The 25,277-nt window shown below is 38.5% G+C and overlaps 1 protein-coding gene across 2 annotated transcripts; it reads left to right on the forward strand.

Annotated features, from left to right (window-relative positions):
- Positions 1-6,299: 6,299 nt before the first annotated feature.
- Positions 6,300-24,312, forward strand: LOC137174832 (uncharacterized). Of its 2 annotated transcripts, none has more exons than XM_067580316.1 (19): positions 6,300-6,620; positions 7,419-7,489; positions 8,523-8,742; positions 9,628-9,911; positions 10,013-10,153; positions 10,276-10,377; positions 10,926-11,148; positions 13,672-13,850; positions 14,121-14,261; positions 14,337-14,492; positions 15,026-15,248; positions 16,356-16,534; positions 16,805-16,945; positions 17,564-17,716; positions 19,487-19,507; positions 20,088-20,250; positions 21,989-22,269; positions 22,374-22,516; positions 23,472-24,312. In XM_067580316.1, exons 2-19 carry the CDS (start codon positions 7,453-7,455, stop codon positions 23,892-23,894), a joined length of 3,210 nt encoding a protein of 1,069 aa, XP_067436417.1. In that variant the 5' UTR covers positions 6,300-6,620; positions 7,419-7,452; the 3' UTR covers positions 23,895-24,312. The 2 variants fall into 2 exon arrangements, with proteins under 2 accessions (XP_067436417.1, XP_067436418.1); XM_067580317.1 differs by having other exon boundaries at positions 6,307-6,620; positions 21,989-22,254.
- The last annotated feature ends 965 nt before the right edge of the window (positions 24,313-25,277 follow it).

Below are 25,277 nucleotides of genomic sequence, written 5' to 3' on the forward strand. Positions count from 1 at the left end.
CTTCATATCTTCCTCGTTGCCAAGATAAATTTTCAGTAATGGAACTGAAGTGTTCACCACAGCATAACGAACAGATGGTGTCTGGACGAACAAATCAAAACTATGAGAAATACATAGAAAACTCTAACAAACAGACCTGCTTTCCTGTCATTTGAAACTGAAGCAACCATCATATAGACTTAAATTACTCCAGTTCAAAAAACTTTACACTATTCGTATTGTTTTCCAGTTTCAGTTTATCGCTCTGTATAAGTAGGCTTACATGTGTATAGGTTCACTCTCCTAGTTAGCAGATAGTTTCTTAAGAAAATCTCACTGATAGCTTGATATTTTACTGAAAAATATCATGTAACTAATCGCAGTTAATAATTACTTAGATTGTTGTACTGTTCAGCTCGTGTGATTTCTTCCCAATAGTGTCTGTAAATGTTTGGGAAAAACTGCTGCAAGATATCATAAACCCGCAGCAATGATAGTTATAATAATCATGATACAGATCACAAACAGAAATTTCTAAATGAGAAACTGATGCGGCTAATTACCCTATGCTGACATATTGCAATTATTCGCCTCATTGAAATGAGTCTTCAGGTATTTCTGATGATTTGCAAAAAGCAGTATAGTGCTGAGCCTACAACTGGCAGTTGATTTATGATCATTTGGGCTGAAAGTGTACAAGTCTTCATCTCCTCCGCTCCTCTCCCGCCCACCTTCCCCTCTGCTCTCCAAGTGGCCCCCATGTGATGTACAGTATGTTGTTTTACCAAGTTCTGAGGGGAAGTTAACGAGGAGAAATGAGACAACTAATGAAACGCAGCTCTGGATTAAACTTGACAAGCCTTTTTCACAGCAGACGTTTTGACTCGTCACTGTAGGAAAAGCACAGGTGTTACTGACGACCTTAATGGCTTCGTCCCAATAAGCCATGATAGTGGAAGCATGGCTTGTTCATTTTAACTGTGTTTTTGTGATGACTGCACAGTGAGAGAACAAACAGACACACACAGAATGGGAATGAATGAATCAAACAGTCAAATGTCCAGTGGTGGAAACTCACTTATTTCTACAGGCGACTTCTTGTGAATTTGAGTTTAATTTGCACTTTATTTTAAATACAGGATCTCTCCTTTCATCCAGGCACTTTACTGTGACTTTCCCTGACTTAAGTTTTTTGTCGTGCACATTTGAACTTGTAAAAAGCAGATTAGAAACCTTGTTTGCCTGAATACATTGCCAGGAAATCAAGACTAAAGTAGCTGGGGAGACAAGGTCTTCCTCATCCTCTACCCTCATTACAGAAAGTGCATGTAAACACAGCATGACAGCGAGCCACCATGCACAATACCAGAACCCTGAAACCAGCTAAATGGAATAAAGTCATCATTAATCTTATTTACATTATGCACACCGTTATTTTTTCCTACATGCACTTCACAGTGGTATAAACCATTTTTATGGCTACTGTAATGAAAAAAGTGGTGCCCCTGGTGCTACTTTTTCCAGATGCTTACAAAAGAAAGAAGATTTATGCAGTAACCTGCTGAAGCCGAGAGAACAGCCGTGCTTGCAATTATTTTTTTTATCTTGAAATCACAAGTTAATTATTTTGTTATCTTGAGAAAACGAGCTTTGTTGTCTCGAGATAACCAGATAATAAACCTGTTATCACATAGTTAAATTACGAAACTATGTAGAGCAATAAATCACAGCTAACCAGTTTGATGTGCACAAGAGTGCAAAACACCCTGACACTTATGTAGGATTTAATAAGTGGATCCAGCTTGCACACCCACATTTTTGACAACCTGTTTCAGTTTAATAAGAGTGTAGATGAAACATGTACCTGCTGCCTTCAGATATCTTTACAGGGAGTTCATATTTTGGAAGACAAATTCTGGGAAGAATCAGACACTAATCTTCACTCTGCCTTGTGGGTATTATTGCCATAATCAGAAAACAAATGTCCATTTGCTGCATTTAGATGTCTTCTTGTTAGCGAGTGTATAATAACGTGAAACTGACAAGCAAACTTACATAAAACGGGGAGCTCTATGTGCATGCAAAAGGCTGTGTCTCAGAACAAAGGGTGTGTCGTGCATTAATGCACAATTGACCTTAACATCTAAACAAAAATCAAGCTCTAAATGTTACGTCATGTGAAAGTTGCTCCATCTACATTCCTTAACAAATTCCTGTGGGGTTTCATTCCTCATTCATATATGCATACGTGTTTCACAACAGCCCTCATCCTCCCATTGCTGGCTGTCATTTTCCAGTAGTACTTTAAACGTTCACATGAAATTTGAGTTGGTCGGGCGTTGTTATCTCGCTCAAGGGCAACTGTCTGCTAACAGAGACTGTCAGCTCACTACACCTGCTGCCAAATTTTGTGTGAGTCATAATGGTAAACAGTATAGCACTGAAAATAGCAGGGGTGGGTGTATCAGCACATCAGCACTGTTGGGAAACTTCAAACTAGTTTAGTAAAGACACTTTTATTATTTGCCTTTTTTAACAAATAGTAAATATTCCTATGAATTTAGCTGTTATTAAAAAAAAACCCATGTACATAAGCTGCCAAAACAGCTGTTTACTACTGTTAATGTCTCAAGATTGAATCCAAGTGATTGTAAGTTGAATCTCATACACAATTTTGCCCAGAAAAACAATTACCCCACATGTGGAGGACAAGCTATATATAACGAAAGCTCAAAAAGGCGTTAAATTACATATATTTTGCATATTTATGGTTGTAATAATTGTTTGCATGTCAGCCAGTCTAGCACTGTGGTTCATACTGGAATATCTCTACTACTGAATGGATTGCCATGAAATTTCAGGTCAAAATTTGAATTAGTCCAATACTTTGGTTTATGAACTGCATTAGCTTAGCTGCAAAACTAATAACATCCCTATCAGGATTAGGTGTACATTGTGTTTAATTAGCAAATATCACCATGCTAATATACTAAATAATTTATGTTGTGAACATGGTCATCATTATAGCTGCTAAACATCAGCATGTTAGCACTGTCATCAGCATGCTGACTTTATAATTTAGCTCAAAGCAGCGCTGTGCCTTTCAAAGCTGCTAGCTTGGCTTTTTCTTCTTAAAAAGGATTGATGTTTTACCTTATTTTCATACAAGATTTGACCATTTTCCTCTTACTACAACTGAGTTCAGATGCCATAAACTCATAAACTTTCAAAACTTTAAATTTCAGTGAAAGAGAAGGTACAAATGTTAAGAGAGGACGTGTGAAAGAAAGTTTTTTAAATGCTGTTTTCTTGATCTCAGCATAAGGTGCTTGTATTTGAGATCGCAACTTATTTTATATTCATGTAAACAACATTGATTTTTGTGATGTTCACATGACAAGCTGTCAAAACTATTAAATAACAAGTTTATGATCACAGGAAAACAAGACAAGAATATGTCCGTTTGGGCTTCCATATAATGTATCAGACACTGAACTTGATGCACAGACACAAGTGTGAAGACCATTCAGAGTAAATTATGAAGAGTAGAAACTGTAAACATTAGTTTTCCTGTTGAAAACTCCTGTCAGCTTGTTCTTCAGAGCAGTCACGACATGTGAAATGCACTACCTGCTACTGCTGCTTTTCACACAAAATAAATTTAGATTGTATTGATTTTACTGTGCACCATGCACATTGCATGATTGAGTGCCTGGCACAGCCTAAGCTTGTAATTGGTGTATAAGAAATATGTTTAGAAGATATGTGGGTGTGTTTACCTCTCTATATATCTCTCTCTGTTGTACAAATACAAAGGCAGAGAGATCAGAAGCTTGGCAGTCACATCCAGTACAGGTGACATCATCCACCTGTTTAAATGGCTGAGATCCCTCAGGGAATTAGGTGCCTTGATGATGAGTAACCTGACGTTTATGTTGCTGGTGAACTGCCTTTTCTTTCTCTTTCCATGGAAAGTACAGTCTGTACACTAATAAAAATGATAAAAGAAGAAGGTCCACCCAAACAAGTGCATCTAAATTAAGAGGTGAGTGAAAATGTGTAAGCATAAAGTAGCGTGGCCATATACACATCTTTTTTCGTTGCATTTTGGCAATTTCAGGGCACTGTACAGAACATGAATTTCAAATAGCAGTAAATATAGTGAACTATATAGGAGTGATTTCAACCAACAACAGACCTGGGAAGAGCTCGTATCAGTCTTAAATAAGTGAAAACACCTGCGGATGATCGTCTGGAAGAGCTTACATGAGCTTAAAGAAACATAAAAAAAGTAAAATCACATTTTAATAGAAGAGACAAAAAGAAACTTATATTGAAGAAGTAATAATCATTATACCCAGACAGTCAGATTTGAAAGACATAAATATTCAGTTCACAATCATCTAAAACAAGCAAAGCAAATGTTTGTTTGAACTATATAACTTTGAGCCCATAGTTCTCATGTTCAGAAAATAAATGTAAAATATTTTTTTAAATAGTTTTTATTTTCCTTTGCTTGCAATTTTTCCCAATTCCTGCAATTTTTGAGAAAAGCTGCTGAGGAATCAAGCATTTCAAAAACTGCAAAAACCCTGGAGGGACTGATTAACATATTGTTATAAGTTCCTTTTTATACCAAAAAGGAAACAAAATATATATTTTAAAAACTGTTTAAACGACAGTAATGTCATCTGTGCCCTCTAGCCGACAGAGAGAGTCACAATGAGGATGAGGATACCTCCAAGAAGAAGAGGAAGGGCGGGTCAGATGAAGCAACGATCCTAAACATCTCTCTCTCTCACACACACACACAAACCTGCCACACCTAGCGTACCAAACCCTCTCTTCTGCCCCAACTGCTTCTTTTGACTCGTACACTACAATCAAACACACACACACTCAGATAAACAATGTGTGTGTGTATAGACGTAGAAGCCCCTTATTTTTGTGTTGGTCAGTGAAGTGTTATGTTGAAATGGTAAGAAAGTACCAGCAAGGCAGTCAGACACAGACTCCATTAGGTTATTTCCTCTTTTGTTTCCACCTCCCATCTCCATCCATCCATCAGGGTTTCATATCTCTGTGTGTGCTTGTGTGTGTGTGTGTGTGATTAAATAGGTTTTTATTGCAAGCACTGTTTATTTTCTCAACTAATAGGCCTAGATAATAAAATTCTTGACATATCTTCTGCCAAGTGTTTCATATAAAACCCTCTCCACCTACTCGTCTACTATTCACTTCATTCATGTTTTCTTCAGAGTTTGTTAAATTGTGCTTTTTTTTTTTTTTTAAATCCAGTATGTCCACTCATTACTCACTAATAAATAGTGTCTCAGAGGTTATAAGACTAGTTATCTGTCATATATGCATCCAAAAAAAAACACTAAAAGAAGAGAAATGGATGTGATGAGGAGGTAAAGAAGCTGTAGTCTTATATAGATTTTTAAAAATAAATTTTAATTCCATTTTAATGTTTTAAATTTGGTTAATATATTACTCCGCAGAAGGTTTGTATTATATTGATAGCACTATTTCATATTAAACGATGACTGAATTGATTTTATTACAGTTTCATAATTAATCGGTATTATTAAGGCATTAATCTTTGACACACAAAAACCTACCTAAAAGCTGTGAACTTACCACTTACTCATGCTTTTACTGGAGAGAGCGCACAGCCAGGTTTGACCTTCTGACACTAAAGATATTACCAAAAAAAAAGCTGCTTTTAAGTGACTCGACCTTTATGAACCCCTGAGGCTGCATGTGCCTTGCAACGAAAACCTGTTCCGCTCTGCAAGATCATGTCATGTCACTCAGCGCAACAAAAGATGCAGAGAAAGAAAGAACCAGCATTTAGGACCAGAAACTTGTCTGGTGAGAAGGTTTCAGACACTCACGCAAAAATACCTTTTATGAGAGAGGTACTGCACACTTAGACATGTGTTCTGGGCTGTACACTGTGACTGTACTGTGATGAAACACATCAATGCTGGTCTTAATATTGACGTTGACACCAAATTTACAAAAATCGGCATTTCATGGGTTGTTTTAACTCAGCCCTGAACCTTCCAAGGCCAATGCTGACATAGAGTGGACCAGTTAGGACTTATCTACATCATGAAATTTATATAAAAAAAGATTGTTAACACCCCTCCATACACACTCACAGACACCGGAGAGCTTCTCGCAGCAGAGCCGCTAGCTCAGCTGCAACACAGGTACCACACAGAAACTTTTACAAATGACCATGAATGTGTTTCTAATGACGGTCAAAGCTGTGATGGACTCTCCAGTGTTTCCAGCGTGGACAGTCTGACAGTGACTGCTCATTGCTTGTTAGCTTTGACTACCAGCTCTACATCGCTATTCATGCTACGCCGAGCAGTGGTCAGTCAGTGACCCCTCACCTCTCATGTCACACACTACATAGCCACGAGGCCATGCCCCTACAGTCGCTGCCCTTGCAGTCCTCTGCTGCATTTCTTAAACATGCTAGGAGGGTGGGAGCAAGCAGAATTTGGGTGTGTAGTTACTGTTTAAATTGCATCTTGTCTCTTAACAATACAGTCTAGTCACTGCAGTGTCTGTCTGCAACCAGGTGTAGAGGGGGAAAAAAAAACCCAAAGCAGCAGCTACAAGTAAGTGAAACCCTTATTTATAATCTAACTGAATACTGTTTCTTTTTTTTTTCTGTCCACTCTCATCTCACTCACATGAATCCATTGATGCATGTCAAGAGACTTTATTTTAAAACTTCAATTTCATTTTAAGGCTACACACTTTTTAGTTTTTCTGTATCTAAATTGAGGGTATGAGATTTTTTGCATAATAGACAATAAGAATTTTTCAGCTATATACGCAAACCTGATGTGACATGACTGGTCTATGAGGCCTAGTGCAGTGGTGGAAGATTAAAATAAAGTATTAAGATCCCTTATCAAGGTAAAAATAGCACTACATAATGTAAACATACTTCATTACAAGTAAAAGGTCTGCTTTCAAATAGTTGCTTAAGTTACTTAAGTTTTATCTACAAAATGTGCTTTAAATGTATCATAAAGTAAAAGATAATGCAGTTTTTTTTTTCTCCATGGCCCCAGTGAGTGTTGTGTTAAATTATTATATATCATAGTATTGTACACTACTGATGCATTAATGTGTAAGAGGCATTTTAATGTCATAGCAGGTTGAAGGTTTCACAAATTCTTTCTGTCAAATAAATGTACAGGAATGAAATGTGCAATATTTCCATCTGAAATATAGTGAAGTAGAAATGCAAAGTTGTAGTAGTGTAGAATAAGACTCTAAAGTATCTAAAAATTGTGTTTAAGTACAGTACCTTAATAAATTGGACTTCACATTACACAACTTTACTAGTAAAGGCTGCTGGTAGCGTTTGGGAGTTTTTTTTACACACATTTTTATGTGTGTTGCAGGAAAGCAGACGGGTGTAAAGAAAGCAGCTCAGACATGAAATGGAGATTGTCTGTCCTCGTGCTCCTCAGTGGTAAATATAACTTCTGTCTTTCAAAAGACTCACAACACTGTCAAATCCTGAATTTATTCATATTTAATACAGAATGCACCTGACAAAGAGCCAGTGTGGGCTTAAAGTGTTGAATTTATTTCATGTGGGCTAATGTGATAAATTAAACAATAACAGGCACTTTTGACAATGGGTTTACAATTTTTTGGACATTGCAACTATTTGTGTAAATATTACATATGCAAAAATATAGTATCATCTGCTGGATAACTTGTAAACACACTAAATTTGTGGTTTTTTGCACTGAGTCTTTAAGACAAAACAATTTCTACTTGTAATTGTCAAGAGTTATAGCCTTAGTATGGACATAGGTTTTGAGCATTTTAACAACACACTGATTGTTTCATTCAAATAATTTCATAAGCCCAAATAAGTATCCAATACTTAAGAAAAAAAAGCAAGAATTAGGGAAAAGTCAGAAAGAAATTGTGTAACAAATGTTTTAATCCATGCTAGCAGCACAACTCTATATTAGCGATGTTGGTCTGCATCTCCATTACAACAGGGTTACTCACACTCACAAAGGTGTGTCTTTAACTGATTATGCACTTGATTTGACTCAAACAGGCTGTGACTAAGGAAATGGTACAATAAAGCAGATATCTGAAAGTACAAACAGAAACACAGGAGAGAAACTAAAATTCAAACGACAGCGATTCAGTTAGAAGCTACAAAACTACTGAGAGCTTAACACACAGAGACTTTTAAAAACAGTTTTTTCTCTAGTCTCCAGCACAGATGTGAGTTTAGTTTCGCAACACACACACACTTGTTTGATGGGGAGAAGCAGGGAGAAGGGGGGGTTGTCATGGGTTGGTCGCAGTTGGCGAGACGTCATTGCAACGCGCTCTTTGGTCCAGCTCTAGAGATGGTCCATCTAGGCCATGGAAAAATGGTGCCAATGGAAAAACCCTATTAGTCATCTTGTTAAAAGCTGAAATTTGGCATAATGAGTGACTTCCTATTGATAAATAGTGGTATCTTCCATCCACAGGCCTGTGTTCTCAGACCTACTGCCTTCGCCAGTACCACTTCATTGGTACAACCGTGCCCTGGTCGGAGGCCCAGACATACTGCAGAGAGCAGTATACTGATCTGGCCACGGTGATCGACATAGAGGAAATGAACCGACTGGTGAACACAGCTCAGAGCTCCACTGGAGGCTACACTCAGAAGGCCTGGATCGGGCTGCATAATGACCCCGCCAGCAGCAGGTGGTCATTTTCTGACAGCAGCTAATACAGAGATGACAAGTAGAGAATCAGTGTCTTTTTTGGATGTGAGAGTAAACAAATCTGAGTTTCTACAGACTACAGTCTTTTGCAGAGAAGACGGATAGAAATAAATACTTACATTATTCAAATCATCATCCACACAACTCTTAAGAAAAGAACTATGACCAAAAAATCTTGAATATTTGTTTTTCTAAGGTTTGTGAAACCGATAGGGATAGCCTTCTAGCACCTAATTCTCATCCTCTTAAACAACAGTCACTAGTCTTATCTATGACCTACTCACCTATTTCTCAGTCAGTCAAAAATATTGTCAGAAAACATTGGCATATACTGTCTAGTGACCCCACTGTGGGCCGAGAGTTTGTCAACCCTCCCATATTTGCTACCAAGCCATTAAATAATTTGAGGGACAAACTCGTTAAGACAGATCTTTATGTTAGGTCAACACATTTTTTAAGTTCTCTTCCCCCAGGAAATTTTCCTTGTTCCAACTGTGTGAATTGTAATGCTATGATCAAAGGGGACTCTTTTCTACATCCCCACACAGGTAGTAAAATGAAAGTCAGGGGCAGAATCACATGTAAACCCACACAGGTAGTCTACCTATTGAAATACCCTTATGAGTTTTGCTATGTGGGCAAGACAAAAAGAGAATTGAGAATTAGGATTTCCAAACATAAGAGTAATATCAGAAATAGGGATGAGACGTCTCCTGTAACCAGACACTTTAATTCTCCCCAGCATCTCTCCCAATGTCTTTTCAGTGGCACTTAAAGTAAGGCCATACCCATACCCCCCAGAAATATTCAAGGTTAAAAGATTCATCTTAACTTAATAACCTCAGGCCTCTGTTTGTCTGTGCAGGAAGTGGGAATGGTCGGACCAGAGTGGCTCCAGTTACCGCTACTGGAAGCAAGGACAGCCTGATAATGTTGGAGGGGAGCAGAACTGTGTTGCAACTCATCTGGGCAATGCAGGCCTGTGGTCAGATGAACAGTGCAGCATGCAACTCGCTTTTATCTGCTATGGAGATAAGAAAACCACAACCACCACCACCACCACCACAGCGACCACTACCACCAGTAAAGTGACCACAAACAAAATAACCACCACTGAGGGAGCCTCAACCATTACAGAGATTACCTCTGGTATGTTGTTGGAAGCCATAAAAGAAATCAGTTCAGAGGAAATAATCTTACATTAAATTTTGGATAACTATATTTTCACTACCGCTGTCTTTGTTTTATAGAAGGAACTTCAAAGGACTCACTCTTGTCCACCACCACAGAGACCACAAGTAAAATACCCACCACTGGGAAAGAATCAACCACTGGACATCTCAGTACAGATATGACCTCCCCAGAGGTAGACCAGACAAAACCCATTACAGGTGGGTGAAATTATATTTATTTTCAAGGGTGGTAATGTTGCATAAGTTTAATGCCATGTCTCTATTGTTTGGGAATTAAACTCCAAACCAATCATTTTTGTCCACCACCACCAACACCACAGTGACCCAAAACAAAATAACCACTACTGGGGGTCCCTCAACCAGTAGAGAGATCACCTCCTCTGAGCAGCATTCAGCAACAACGCTGGATCAAACAACATCTGGTGAGAAACATTTAATTTAAATGGGATGTATCCTGGAAAAAATACTATCTATTGTTATGTTTTAATATTACAACATCCATTTCTGGTGAGATATATTAATTTAAATGAGATGCTTTAGAGAAAAACATCCATTATTATGTCTTCATATTTGCTAAAGGTCACAGTCAGTATGGACAAAAGGTTTGAGTATTTCAATAATACACTGATTGTTTCATTCAAATGATTTCGTAAGCCCAAGTAACTAACTTTGTGTTTAGCGCTAATTAGCAAATCTTTGCGTGCTGGTATGCTTAACTATGGAGAGCGTGGTAAACATTACACCTGTTAAACATCAGCATGTTAATACTGTCATTGTGAGCATGTTAGCATATCGATGATAGCATAAAGTTGAAAGCACCGCTGTGTCTAAGTACAACCTCACAGAGCTGCTGTAGCAACTCTTAGTCTTGTTTCTTTCCCCTCCTTGTAGCCATCTTGTGACAAGCTGAAATTTGGCATAGACAATGCTTGATTTCCTTCTGATAAATAGCAGTGTCCTCCTTCCACAGACACTCAGACCTACTGCGCCAGTACCCCTCACCAGTACCACTTCATTGGTACAACCCTGCCCTGGTCGGAGGCCCAGACATACTGCAGAGAGCAGTATACTGACCTGGCCACGGTGATCGACATAGAGGAAATGAACCGACTGGTGAACACAGCTCAGAGCTCCACTGGAGGCTACACTCAGAAGGCCTGGATCGGGCTGCATAATGACCCCGCCAGCAGCAGGTGGTCATTTTCTGACAGCAGCTACTACAGTGATGACAAGTAGAGAACCAGTGTCTTTTTGGATGTGAGAGTAAACAACTCTGAGTTTCTACAGAATACAGTCTTTCGCATAAAGACAGATAGAAATAACTACTTATAATAGTCGAGTTGTCATCCACACAGCCTGAAAAGGAGCTTGCCCACATGTAGGACCACACATGTTGTCTATCTATTGAAATGTCCTTGTGGGTTTTGCTATGTGGGCAAGACAAAGAGTATTGAGAATTAGGATTTCCGAACATAAGAGTAGTATCAGAAATAGGGATGAGAGGTCTCCTGTAGCCAGACACTTTAATTCTACAGGCCATGGTGTTTGTAGCCTACGCTTCATGGGTATTGAGATTGTTAGGCCACTGTTGAAAGGAGGTGATAGACAGGAAACTTCCCCAAAGAGAGGCATATTGGATACACTACTTGCACTATTGAAGCAATGGCGGGATCCAGAGCGATGTGTGAGCTGTAGAGTCACTTCTGTTCCTCTCACACATTATCACAAGTTGAGTTCTTAGATCCAAGTTGTTTTATCTATGTTTTAATGAGGCAAGGGTTTTTAGCTTTTGGGCACCAGGATTTTAAGCAATTTTAAATTAAATGTCTCCCAGTCAGATCAGCCTGTCAAGCCTTGCACAACCCAGCTTGTTTTTAGCATGGGAGCCAACTAACATCAGCCAACAGGGACTGAGCATCAAGAGGCCACAACAACTAACTGAAGCTGAATTTCCACAGCAAGTCCACTTGTTGTACCCATGTCAGTACGTTCTGATGCTTGATGCCTTTTCTTTGGGTCACCTGTGCTAATACTAGATCAAGGCTTTGGGCTCCAGATCGGAGCTCTTGCGTCTACACATCCATGACCAATGGATCCACTCACCTGTCCGCCAGACTGTGTCAGCTGTGCCCCTCACATTTAGAAGATTGTGGAATTGGAAGGACAAATCTCCACACTGTACAAAAAAGAGGCTGAGCAGTATATGGACACCATCATTCAACTGACAAAATTCTGAAGATAAGGCAAATAGTCTGTAATTCTGTCCTGGGCAAGATGTTACCTGTGCCTCAACATAAAACCACTGCAGTAAATTTAGCACATTTTCACCTACTAGATTTTGCAACGTTGACAAGAATTGTCCAACACCTTAAACCCACTACCTGCTATCTTGACACCCTGCCTACAAGCTTTTTTAAAAGTGTTTTAACTACATAGCATCAGATGTATTACAAATAGTAAACAGTCCCGTTCAGTCAGGCGTGTTTCCCTGAAGGCTGCAGTTATTAAACTGCTTTTTAAAAAGCCTAATCTGGATGCCCCATTGATAAACAACTACAGGCCCATATCAAACCTACCTTTCCTAGGAAAGATCATTGAGAAAGTTGCTTTTCAACAACTCAACACTTTCTTAGTACAAAACAACCTCTTCAGTACATTTCAGTGTGGACTTCGACCTCATCATAGCACTGAGACTGCATCAAAGATTTCTTTCTTAGTCTTACTTGACCTCAGTGTGGCATTTGACACGGCTGACCATAAAATACTTCTTGACAGACTAGGAAAATGGGTAGGACTTTCTGGCTCTTTGTATAATTGGTTTGAATCATATTTACAGGATAGGGACTACTTTATATCAATTGGCAATTATAAATCTGAACGAACAAGAATCATCTGCGGAGTTCCTCAGGGGTCCATTCTCAGCCCCCTTTTGTTCAATACCTACATGCTCCCTCTTACCCAGATTATGGAACATTACAACATCTCCTACCATACTTATGCTGATGACACACAACTTTACATAACTGTGTCACCACATGACTATAGTCCCATACAACAGCTAATAATGTGGTACGTCTCCTCTGGTGGCTTTAATTGTTTTGGATTTTCTTGTTATTTTTCTTGTTGTTTTTCTTGTTGGTACTACTTTTCTGATGATGCCTGTTAGATGATTTGTATCAGCTGGTTTTAATCACCAACAGGTTCCTGGCTGTTGTTTAATAGGGTTCAACCCACCATTGTTTCAGTAACACTGAGGAAAGTGTAGGGCTGAAACGTGTCCATTTTTTTGCATCATTAAAGTAGCGATATACACTTATCTGTGAGTGCTGACAACACCGTTTGTTATTTTTGAAAGTTTTAAATTTGTCCAATGCTAACATCAACTAAGGTTGCAAACATGGTAAACACTGTACCTGCATAACATCAGCATAGCATTGTCATTAACAGCATGTTAGCATTCAGCTCAAAGCAAAGAGCTCTGTGCATCATGGCTGTAGACTCCTCTTGTTCCACATTTCTTTTTCAGTAGATGTAGTTTTAATAAGAATATCTTGCACTCCAAAATAATTGAAAGTCAATTCACATCATCCCCAGCTTCTCTCCCAATTCCTTTTCAATGGCACTTAAATAAGGCCATACCCGTACCCGCTAAAAATGTTCAAGGTTAAAAGATTAAACTTAACTTAATAACCTCAGGCCTCTGTTTGTCTGTGCAGGAGGTGGGAATGGTCGGACCAGTGTGACTTCAAGTACCGATACTGGAAGCAAGGACAGCCTGATAATGTTGGAGGGGAACAGAACTGCGTTGCAACTCATCTGGGCAATGCAGGCCTGTGGTCAGATGAACAGTGCAGCATGGAACTCGCTTTTATCTGCTATGGAGATAAAAAAAATGGTGAGTGGGTCCATCTCAGTTTTGGTGAAAACCTTTTTGGTGGATATCACTGCTCATGCAAAGTAGTTCTTTTTATTCCAAACAAATCACCATAAATATCACTAAAGTGTTTAACTTGACCAAAATCAGTAAATAGATTTGGGACAATAGGAGAAGATTTCTTCTTTAGGAAGTAGTTCTAATGAAAACTCTTTAGAGCAAGGTTTGTTTGTCTTTTTTCTGATTTTATATTTTGTGTCAATTTTGACGATGAAACTCTGGACAATCCAGTTTTGTCCTCAACCACCGCCGCCACTACCATCACCAAAGTGACCACAAACAAAATACCCACCACTGGGAAAGAATCAACCACTGGACATCTCACCACAGAGATTACCTCCCAAGGGGTAGACCGGACAAGACCCATTACAGGTGGGTGAAATCATATTTATTTTTAAGGGTGGTAATGTTGCACTAGGTTAATGCCATGTCTCTATTGTTGTGCAGATGAAACTCCAAACCAATCAGTTTTGTCCACCACCACCAATAATAATATCACAGTAACACAAAACAAAATAACCACCACTGAGGGACACTCAACCAGTACAGAGATCACCTCATCTGAGCAGCATTCAGCAACAACGCTGGATCAAACAACATCTGGTGAGAAACATTTAATTTAAATGGGATGTATCCTGGAAAAAATACTATCTGTTGTTATGTTTTAATATTAAAACATCCATTTCTGGTGAGATATATTAATTTAAATGAGATGCTTCAGAGAAAAACATCCATTATTATGTCTTCATATTTACTAAAGGTCACAGTCAGTATGGACAAAAGGTTTGAGTATTTCAACAATACATTGATTGTTTCATTCAAATGATTTCGTAAACCCAATTAACTAACTTTGTGTTTAGCGCTAATTAGCAAATCTTTGTGTGCTGGTATGCTAAACTATGGAGAGCATAGTAAACATTACACCTGTTAAACGTCAGCATGTGAGCATGTTAGCATACTGATGATAGCATAAAGTTGAAAGCACCGCTGTGTCTAAGTACAACCTCACAGAGCTGCTGTAGCAACTCTTAGTCTTGTTTCTTTCCTCTCCTTGTAGCCATCTTGTGACAAGCTGAAATTTGGCATACACAATGCTTGATTTCCTTCTGATAAATAGCAGTGTCCTCCTTCCACAGACACTCAGACCTACTGCACCAGTACCCCTCACCAGTACCACTTCATTGGTACAACCCTGCCCTGGTCGGAGGCCCAGACATACTGCAGAGAGCAGTATACTGACCTGGCCACAGTGATCGACATAGAGGAAATGAACCGACTGGTGAACACAGCTCAGAGCTCCACTGGAGGCTACACTCAGAAGGCCTGGATCGGGCTGCATAATGACCCCGCCAGCAGCAGGTGTTCACTCTCAGACAGCAGCTACTACAGTGATGACAAGTAGAGAACCAGTGTCTTTTTGGATGTGAGAGTAAACAACTCTGAGTTTCTACAGAATACAGTCTTTTGCATAAAGACAGATAGAAATAACTACTTATAATACTCGAGTTGTCATCCACACAGCCTGAAAAGGAGCTTGCCATATAGTCAACTGTTAAGAATAAGAATTTGTAGCTCTAGGGAAGAGTTTGAGAGACAGGCCGGTGAACTGTGTGCTCAATTCAGAGAAAAGAACTATGACCAAAAGATCTTGAATATTTGTTTGTCTCAGGTTTGTGAAAACAATAGGGATAGCCTTTTAGCCCCTGATCCTCCTCTTAAACATCTCTTGTCTTATCTACAACCTTCTAACCTACTTCTCAGTCAGTCAAAAATATTGTCAGAAAACATTGGCATATACTGTCCAGTGATCCCATTATGGGCCGAGAGTTTGTCATCCCTCCCATATTTGCTACCAAGCGATCGAATAATTTGAGGGACAAACTCATTAAGACAGATCTTTATGTTAGGTCTACACATTTTTTAAGTTCTCTTCCCCCCGGAAATTTTCCTTGTTCCAACTGTGTGAATTGTAATGCTATGATCAAAGGGGACTCTTTTCTACATCCCCACACATGTAGGACCACACATGTAGTCTACCTATTGAAATGTCCTTGTGGGTTTTGCTATGTGGGCAAGACAAAGAGTATTGAGAATTAGGATTTCCGAACATAAGAGTAGTATCAGAAATAGGGATGAGAGGTCTCCTGTAGCCAGACACTTTTACTCTGCAGGCCATGGTGTTTGTAGCCTACACTTCATGGGTATCGAGATTGTTAGGCCACTGTTGAAAGGAGGTGATAGACAGGAAACTTCCCCAAAGAGAGGCATATTGGATACACTACTTACACTATTGAAGCAATGGCAGGATCCAGAGCGATGTGTCAGCTGTAGAGTCACTTCTGTTCCTCTCACACATTATCACAAGTTGAGTTCTTAGATCCAAGTTACCCATACCCCCCAAAAAATATTCAAGGTTAAAAGATTAAACTTAACTTAATAACCTCAGGCCTCTGTTTGTCTGTGCAGGAGGTGGGAATGGTCGGACCAGTGTGACTTCAAGTACCGATACTGGAAGCAAGGACAGCCTGATAATGTTGGAGGGGAGCAGAACTGCGTTGCAACTCATCTGGGCAATGCAGGCCTGTGGTCAGACGAACAGTGCAGCTTGGAACTCGCTTTTATCTGCTATGGAGATAAAAAAAATGGTGAGTGGGTCCATCTCAGTTTTGGTGAAAATCTTTTTGGTGGATATCACTGCTCATGTGAAGTAGTTCTTTTTATTCCAAACAAATCGCTGTAAATATCACTAAAGTGTTTAACTTGACCAAAATCAGTAAATAGATTTAGGATGATAGGAGAAGATTTCTTCTTTAGGAAGTAGTTCTGATGAAAACTCTTTAGAGCAAAGTTTGTTTGTCTTTTTTCTGATTTTGTATTTTGTGTCAATTTTGACGATGAAACTCTGGACAATCCAGTTTTGTCCTCAACCACCGCCGCTACTACCATCACCAAAGTGACCACAAACAAAATACCCACCACTGGGAAAGAATCAACAACTGGACATCTCACCACAGAGATTACCTCCCAAGGGGTAGACCGGACAAGACCCATTACAGGTGGGTGAAATCATATTTATTTTCAAGGGTGGTAATGTTGCATCAGTTTAATGCCATGTCTCTATTGTTTGGGAATTAAACTCCAAACCAATCATTTTTGTCCACCACCACCAACACCACAGTGACCCAAAACAAAATAACCACCACTGAGGATCCCTCAACCAGTTCAGAGATCACCTCCTCTGAGCAGCCTTCAGCAACGATGCTTGATCAAACAAAATCCAGTGAGAAACATTTAATTTAAATGGAATGTATCCTGGAAAAATAATATCTATTGTTTTTGGTGTATTTAATATTACACCATCCATTTCTGGTAAGAGATATTAGTTTAAATGAGATGCTTTAGAGAAAAACCTCCATTATTATGTTTCCTTATTTACACTTATTTCCTAATGGTACATCAACTGCGCATTGTAACTAAAGGTCACAGTCAGTATATTTAAATATTCCTGATTCACAAACATAACTCATGAGGCCTTCACTTCCAAACTTTAAAAAAACAAGGTTTTTGATAAAAGACCAAGAGGGACAAAATAAGACCCATTGTCCGTGGGTGAAGTTACTTTATTTTTATTATGAAAACATTGCACCCTGTTAATACAGTGCCTCCATTTGCAGGTGAAGCAAGTGCAAGCCAGCCACCTTTGTCCTCTACCACCACAATGACCCAAAACAAAATAACCACCACCGAAAGAGACTCATCCAGTACAGAGATTTCCACATCTGCGCAGCTTTCAACCACAGAACTGGATCAAACAACATGCACTTCCGGTAATCAACATGAAACAACTTTTCATTCTTCACTATGCTTTGCCAGTATCTGAAAAGGAGCTAAAATGTAATTTGTGTTGCTGGGTTTTAGAAGAATATTATGCTGGGAATCATTCAAATAGCGTCATAAGTGGAAGTTATGGCAAAATATTACATTATGTATCCCAAAAGAAGCATGTCAGTTCAAAATGGAATGGGCTCGAGTAGGGACTCCTGAGGAATGCTACATGTACACGGTACAATTAACAAGACTGACGCAGACTTAATCTTTAGCTCTGTTGTCATGCCATCCAGGATCATGATCTTTTGAACATAATTATTGTGGAGCTTTGTATATGTGCAAGTTGCAAGCAAACACAAGCATCAAGACAATCAGGTTTGACCTGATGCCTTTTGCTGTGGTCACATGCAGAACATTTTGATTTATCATGAATTGCGTGACATGCAGAGGTCAGTGAAGGTAAGGAACTATTGATGAGTATCTATTGGAAGATATGACACTGTGGGTGGAGCTGAGCATGAGGAATGAAGTAATAAAAGTTGACAGCAAAGTGAAGGAGGCATTGTTAAAATGGCTTACTACCAGTTTCTGTGTGGTGTAACTGTGATGATCATTCTTTCATCCAAAGGTAAGAAAGAAAGATTTTTTTTCTTTCAATTTTACTTGGGTGTGTGGAAGGAGTTCAACAGTTTGTTTGAACACTGCTCTATATAACATATTTCCATCTAGTTACTGTGAAAGGCATCCTGACAGCAACCATTTCAATAAGAATAAACTCCTCTAACCACTCACTGCTGCTCAGTGATGTTCTTCAAAGTGATGAACACCTTTTTGTTATCAGAAAGCTTTCTCACAGTAGCTCACAGCTATATTGAGGGGGAAATGGGTTCAAAGCAAATGAAAATGGAAAATCCTCCTGACTAGGTCCACAGAGTGGAATTAAATTTTGTCTCTTTGAATTTAAGGAGCAAACTATTCCATCAAATGTGTACTAAGCGAAAGTAGAATTCCTTATTTTATAATGTAATCAAAAAACCTCAAGTACATGTAAAAGCTAATCAATTAATGTTTGTGCTTGTAATCAGTGGCTTTCAACACTGCTTCATTTGGAATACAATACATACTATATTATACTTATGATTTGGATTACTGTCTCCTTTATGTCTTAATTATTTATAAGCTTCTACTGATTGAAAATAGTCAAATACTTGTAATTCAGGTAGACCAACCTCAAAACAGCAGAGGGTGTTAAAAGGTTTAACCAGATCAACTTGTGAGAGAAAAATGAGCAGATGACTCACTGCTCTAAGAACAATGAGCAGTGAGTCATGCATAGGGGTTTAGAGTACAAGTCTGGTGATATATTTTTCTTATTGTGAAAAGAAGTACGAACATCAAAGAGCCTTCCTTCTTTTGTTACCATGAAAACTTTGACTAACTTCACAGTAAGAAAGACATCATTAGAATTAAAGGGGACTGGCACCTAAACTTAACTCTTCTGTATTAAATAAAGGGTAATTAAAATATTCTATGTATTACTCTTTTTTGACAAAAAAAACAACAACAATTTCTAAAATCTAGATCCTCAGGTTTTTACAAAACATAACGTTTGTCTACTATAGTGAAAGGGGACATTTCTGCCTACAATAAAGTTTGTGAAGGAGAAACTTTCACTCATTCCGTCTCTTCTGTTAAATTTGCTCATAAATGGACAGATGTCGTCTGCTTCACCCTGAACAACATATTTCTCTTTGTGTTCTAAATTTCAGGTTGTCATTCACAGGAGTTTGGTAAGCATCCAAGAGCAACTTTGCAAGTTCTTCAAGTTTAAATTCCTTGTTCCATTGTGATGGATTAGACTACAAACAGTATACTTTGTTAAAATTTGCTCTACCATGACCACATTAGAAATGAAACACTAACAAATAAGATAAAATAAGATAATAAATAAGATTAAAATAAGATTAAAGTTAGCCAAGTGTGCCCATAACAAAGCATTTTGTACCATTCTGCATTTATTCACTTTAACTGTCCAGAATGCAGAAGTGCCTAAACACCAAATACATGTAAGGGTTATGATTTAAACCAAATTTAATTGATTTATTTTCAATGCATAATATTTTACCCCTCACGTAACTAACTCCACCATCATACAACCATTCCTACCTTCCATCCTATATGATGTGAATGCAACATTATAACATTTCCTGCCACCATCGGTTTCTTTTAACCATGATGAGGAAACAAACCTAAACTTAAGAAAGACCCTGTTCTTTCCAGAATCTTTACTAAGTAGATATTTTGTCATTTAGGCACAAGGGCTCGTTGCATACTGTATATGTTTAACTGTCATCTCTTCTCTCCTGTCAGTATGTGGCGTGGCGCCACGCCAAAGCAGAATTATCGGAGGTCAAAATGCGTCTCCAGGAAGTTGGCCCTGGCAGGCCAGCATTAACATGGCAGACAGACCCATCTGTGGAGGGTCCCTTATTAACAACCAATGGGTGCTAACAGCTGCTCACTGCATAATGGGGTGAGGAATCACTCACTCACTTAAACTTTATATTTTTGGTTTGTTGTCTTACATGATACCATTATAGAGACTGGCAACACACAACATGAACACTTTCAGATATTACCTCACATAATTCATTTAGAGACAGCACATATTTATTAACATCTAGGGAATGTTAAGAGCCAAGCGCTTTATGCAAAATGCACAGAAAGGTTAAACACCTAAAATAATATTAGAATTGATTGATTAGTATGAACTAACAATCAGCTGGGTTTTATAGTTATACACAAACAATAATCATACAAACCACTTTTGCTACTTTTACTTCTGCTCTAAAGGAAGTGAAAGCCTGTTTTAAGTTTTGTTTTTCATATCCATCCTACACATTGCCTCTTATCACCTGTCAGCAATGGTTCAATTGGTAAGAATAATGGGCCCTGTGCATAGCAGGTGACTCCACCCATCCACATTCCATATGTGTTTATTACTACCTGTATGTCTACATATCTGTACATCTACATACCCACATCTCAAAATGAAGTCTTAACATGACTTAGATAAGAAGAGCTAGAATTATCAAATCATCATTGACTATTTTTTCCCCTTGAGAGCTAAAATAGTTTCATAGCTGTCACACAACTTCTACTGATTTGCACAATTTGGACTTATTTTAAAAAGAAAGGGATGATCTAACTAGAAATTTACTTTTGTAATTTTAAACTCAGCATCCATGAGCACAAAATTGCTCAGGTGAAAGTGTAATAATACTAAGTGCGTAGGTAACACTACATACCAAGATCCCACTTATACCTGGCATTAACACACAATCTGTATCTGGATATACTGTCTGGAAAAGTAACACTATACTGTATGTAAATGCACACAGAATGCATTGTCAGTATGCAGTTGGATTGTGATCGGATTGATGGTAAGATTGGATCAATTGTAATCTGATCTCAGGCAGGTATAAACATAATGAATACATTCTCAAGAAAAAAAATCAGAAAATTGAAATGATGGTACCTTACTCCTCTTCCTGCTAGGTTAAAGGGGACATAACATGCTTTTTGTGATTTTCTGTCATTTATATACTGTTATGTTGTTGTATGTGTATGTTAAACACGGTCAAAGTTCCAAAACTTGAGGTGAAAGTATGTAAAAATGCTCCCTGAAAGTCAAAAGCCAGAGCTTCAGCCTGCTTGGAACGCTTCGTTTGTTAAGCACTGTACTACCCGCAAACCGCCATCCATTCCGTATCCTTGTTGCTAAGTTTGTTGCTAGGGTTGTTCCATAGGTTGTTCACATCATTAACGTAGTCCACTCGCATATTTTGGATCAGATTCAGGCTCAGACATGTACAGGTGTATTTGAGAAGTTGACATTTTGAGTTAAGAATGAGGAAAAAGAAGTGAAATCCTACTACAACTGTTTCTAATGCTACTGCATTTCTTTCCTTGATCTGAGGCAACATGTTTGTTGACAAGTCTGCCAGCCCCGCCTCACTAATTATGTATATTGAGATCCGATCGCAATGCAGACAGAAAAATGCTTATCAATATCAGGTATAAATACATATCCCTGTGGATCAGCTGTCATTATTTAGGTATTGTTTCCAGATAAAGATCATAAGGTGTAAATGGGGGCCAAAGTGTTAACACTGACTTATTTGAAAAAGTCAACTGATACTCAGTTGACAGTAAGCTCACTGTTGACAGCTGACCGTTAAAATTTAACTTTTCTTTTTTTTGTCTTCAAGCTATTTCAGCATCGTGGAAGTCCTTCTTGGTCTCCACTCCCAGTCAGGTGAAAACCTCAATGGAACGTCACGGGAAATTGAAGTGGGCATAATCCATCCGAAATATAATGAATTTACCTTAGAGAATGACATAGCTCTACTGAAGCTGTCGACCCCTGTGAATTTTACTGACTACATACAGCCGATCTGCTTGGCCTCAGCAAACAGCACTTTCCACACCGGGATAAACAGCTGGGTCACTGGCTGGGGGAACACTGTGCCTGGTAGTAAGTTCACAGACGGTATAGTCAAAAAGGAGCATTGCACTCTGTTTATATCACATCATTCCTAAATAATTCCTTATTTGACGAGGTTGAATCTCACCTTTTGAAATCTCTCCAATTAGATCCCTATTCCCAATCAGACATCCTACAGGAGGTGACTGTACAAATATTGGGAAACAATGAGTGCCAATGTAACTATCGTGTCGACATCACAGAGAACATGATCTGTGCTGGCGTCAGAGCTGGAGGGAAAGACGCATGTCAGGTGACCACCTCTTTTTGTGTATTTGTTATGTAATGCCCTGTTGACTTGACATGGAGGTGGGAGAGAGCAGAGTAATACCATTCAAGGAATATATCCTGTATCCTGGGTCTCCCCAGTTACAGTTTAGATTTTATAATCAGTGGACTGGTTTTTACCAGTCCACCAGAATAAATTTCTGATATCTGATTTTGAATTAGTCTGTCATTAGTTTTAGTCAAGTTTCAGTCATTTGATTATCGTTAATTCTAGTTTCATCCTTAGATAATATTGGTTAACATTAGCCTACCTCAGTATGCTGGTCTGCCAGTTCTCGTGCTTTGTCCCAGTTGTATTGAAAATTCTTTTTTGATTTTCAGTGGGATTTTGTGGATGCATTTAGTCCATATTTCTGAGTAATGGAGGATACTATTTTACTCATCAGGAACACGCAATGTGTGATTGAGCAGATGCATGTAGATCATTGAATACTGCATTTAAAGAAAGTAATTGGTTAATTTGTCCATTCATTCGTCTCCCATTTGATAGGAGAGTAGTAGTTTTTATACATCAGCAAAAATTGTTCTATAACAGATTACTTTTAATTTAGTTTCCATTTTATATACTGTATATACAATATATTTTATATACAATATACTGTATTTTGTCAGTTTTCTTTGATAAAATCACATATGACCTAATAGCTAAGATGGAGGCTAATTGTTTCCTGTGGCTTTCAGTTTTTATGCTAAGCTAGGCTAACACATCACAGAGCTGTGCATGTGCTGAATGCGCAGAGATGATATGACAGAAAATAAAGCTTTACAAAGTGAAATTTTCCAACGACAGACATTTATGAGAGTTTAAAAACAAACAGCATTATGGGATTCATGCTTCAGCAGGGTGGATGTTTCAGAGACAGGTCTTCCTCCAAAAGAGAACATCTGTTTGAACAACTATCATCATTCTCTTTCCACAGGGGGACTCAGGGGGACCGCTGGTGACCAAAAATGATGCTGTCTGGGTCCAGAGTGGAATTGTAAGTTTTGGTGAAGGCTGCGGCAAAGCTAAATTTCCTGGAGTCTACACCCGTGTGTCCCAGTACCAGGAATGGATCAGCAACATCACCGGCACACACACACCAGGTTTTGTTACTTTCGACTCTCCTGGAGTTGACAGCGACTTAAACTTCACCTGTCCAACCACCGCCGTTCCCACCTACGATCCCCACACCATGTATACTACCGTCGATTACACCACTACTTCTGATGATAAGGATGGCGATGGCGATGGCGATGTATTTGGCGGTGGTGAAAGCGTGATCCACTTCTCCCACTTCAATCACTTCTTCTCACTCTGTGTTCTTGTTCTGTCACTCTACGTACTGGTTGGTGACGCATAACATGAAAATGTGGAAGTATGTGCATTTTAAAGTGCCTGAGCCCATGATAAATGAGCCCTTTTCTTAAGGTAGCACTGAAAATCATCTTTAATGCAGAAAATATTCATGTAAAAATGAAAAACTGATTTTTAGTTTATTAAGCTCAACAAACTTTTTTAAAGAATTACATGGGATATATTTGGTATTATAATCATAAATGGATTTCTTGACTTATTTGTCTTTGATTCATGTTCAAATTTGAGATCTTTGTTCTAATCAAAAGCTAATCATACAATGAACTTGCAGATGGTTGGGTTGATGTAAAGTTTTAGACACAACAGTAAATCTGAAACAAACTATGATTCCAATTTTGTATTGTCTTGTGAAGGAATTTGGGGTTTCCAGCCAGGTTTTGAAATAAAAACGTACAATAAACGTATCATTTAAAGCAGCACTTTACTTTTTTGGACACTTTGGGGCAGCAGAACAAGCTGTAAATACAGTTGCATATTTACACATCCTGCAGAAATTGAACAAAATTAGCATTTAGAGTAATTTGTCCTACTACTTGACAAATATGAATCAAATATTCCAACTTTTTTAAATATGGTTTGGTCTTCATCATTTCCTCAGGGGAAACATCTGTCTCTTTAGCTGCTAAATACTCCACTAGCTTCACCAGCTAGTTGCTAACTTTTGCTGTTTGGTGCCGGGCAGGTAACGTATAGTGGGTTTATCCAAACTTTTTAGCCAAAACACCTGCTGCTGCTGATAGATACTGGTTTCATGAGGGTGACTGAACAAGAACAGTAAAGTTGCGGACTATAAAAACAAAACAAGCAGAAAGTTGCTAGAACAATCTGTAGAGCTGAGGGAACAACGGTTTCACTATGAGAAAATCCTTAAATGTTGTCATTTGATGAATTTCTAATATAAAAAAAATACAGATTATAGCAGCTTTAAACTGAAATAAAGAAAATGAACACAGTTGAACACTTCTTAACTAACATTTTGCCAATATGTGTGCAGAACTACACAGAAAATAAGAAGGTTATAAGGTAAAAATTCCCTTGTAAACTGGCTTGACATGGTAAGATTAAACATGGGTTCACACACACACACACACACACACACACATTTTCCTGTTAACCTGGCAGAGAAGTACAACTCATCTCCCCTGGCCTGCAGGATCAATCTGGTGAAATAATGACATGCATTGATTCTAAGTGTGTTTGATCATTCATTAAGTGCGTGTACGTGTGTATGCATGTGGCTTTGTGTATTTGTTCACCACATTGCCTTTAAATACCCTTCAGTGTTCACAAACTCCCTCTGAAATGAAACCCAATTGGGCCAAATGTATTTTTCATTCCTTTCACTTTCTTAATTTTAATTTTCAAATAT

This window comes from Thunnus thynnus, chromosome 22 (assembly GCF_963924715.1).
Source record: "Thunnus thynnus chromosome 22, fThuThy2.1, whole genome shotgun sequence".
In the NCBI taxonomy this organism is placed as follows: Eukaryota; Metazoa; Chordata; class Actinopteri; order Scombriformes; family Scombridae; genus Thunnus; species Thunnus thynnus.

Excerpts from the sequence above, each read along its gene's own strand:
- LOC137174832 (XM_067580316.1), top strand. The coding sequence starts at position 7,453 with ATGAAATGGAGATTGTCTGTCCTCGTGCTCCTCAGTG. Across the intron at positions 10,154-10,275 it reads CCAGACAAAACCCATTACAG|TGACCCAAAACAAAATAACC; the intron begins GTGGGTGAAATT and ends CCAACACCACAG. Across the intron at positions 10,378-10,925 it reads GCTGGATCAAACAACATCTG|ACACTCAGACCTACTGCGCC; the intron begins GTGAGAAACATT and ends CTCCTTCCACAG.